Source organism: Gracilinanus agilis, chromosome 1 (genome assembly GCF_016433145.1).
Source record: "Gracilinanus agilis isolate LMUSP501 chromosome 1, AgileGrace, whole genome shotgun sequence".
In the NCBI taxonomy this organism is placed as follows: Eukaryota; Metazoa; Chordata; class Mammalia; order Didelphimorphia; family Didelphidae; genus Gracilinanus; species Gracilinanus agilis.
This window is the reverse complement of record NC_058130.1, coordinates 730,405,727-730,406,453: the sequence shown is the minus strand read 5'-3', so window position 1 is coordinate 730,406,453 and position 727 is coordinate 730,405,727. Positions and strand designations below refer to the sequence as shown.

Sequence of the window (727 nt, the reverse complement as noted above, 5' to 3'; positions counted from 1 at the left end):
GCGGAAGGAACAGGAGCAGCAGAAGGAGCGGACGCTGCAGCCCAAGAAACAGCGCCTGGTCTTCACGGACCTGCAGCGCCGCACGCTGATCGCCATCTTCAAGGAGAACAAGCGGCCGTCCAAGGAGATGCAGGTCACCATCTCGCAGCAGCTCGGCCTGGAGCTCAACACCGTCAGCAACTTCTTCATGAACGCGCGGCGCCGCTGCATGAACCGCTGGCAGGAGGAGCCTGGCGGCCCCGCCTCCGCCTCGGCCTCTGCAGCCGCGGCCGGCACCTTCTCCAAAGCATGAGCCCCGCCCCTGCCCTGCCCCCCCGGCCTCAGGCCCCGCCCCCGAGCGACCCTCTCCCCTCCCCTCCAGGGGTAGTGGTGGACGATACCATCCCCACTCCTCATGGGGGGGGCTGATCGGACCCAGGCGGTGTCCCTTCCCCACAGCCCGGGCTCCCGGGAATGCCCCACTCTGGACATCGCCACTCCCTCCCCAATCCCTGGGGCACCCTTGGTCTCTCCCTCCACCGCTAGGCCGCTGGGAAGCCTCCTGTGGTATTCCCACTTCCCAGCTGTGGAGCAGGGTCCTACTCCCCGTTTCCCTTCCTGATTCCCGGGCACTGGGGGTACTGCTTGCCGGGGGAGGAGGGGAACGGAACAGAGAGGAGCCCCAGCCGCCTTTCGACGGCTCAAGATCCCCAGATCCCCATGCAGGTGAGCAACGGGGAGGAAAGGA

At 67.3% G+C, this 727-nt stretch overlaps 1 protein-coding gene across 1 annotated transcript in view; it reads left to right on the top strand.

Moving 5' to 3' along the window:
* Nucleotides 1-292, top strand: part of ONECUT3 (one cut homeobox 3) — a 159,629-nt gene extending 159,337 nt beyond the window's left edge. The window contains exon 5 of the mRNA XM_044685350.1: nucleotides 134-292. Coding sequence (XP_044541285.1) covers nucleotides 134-292 — 159 coding nt within the window. The remainder of the gene's footprint in view (nucleotides 1-133) is intronic.
* The last annotated feature ends 435 nt before the right edge of the window (nucleotides 293-727 follow it).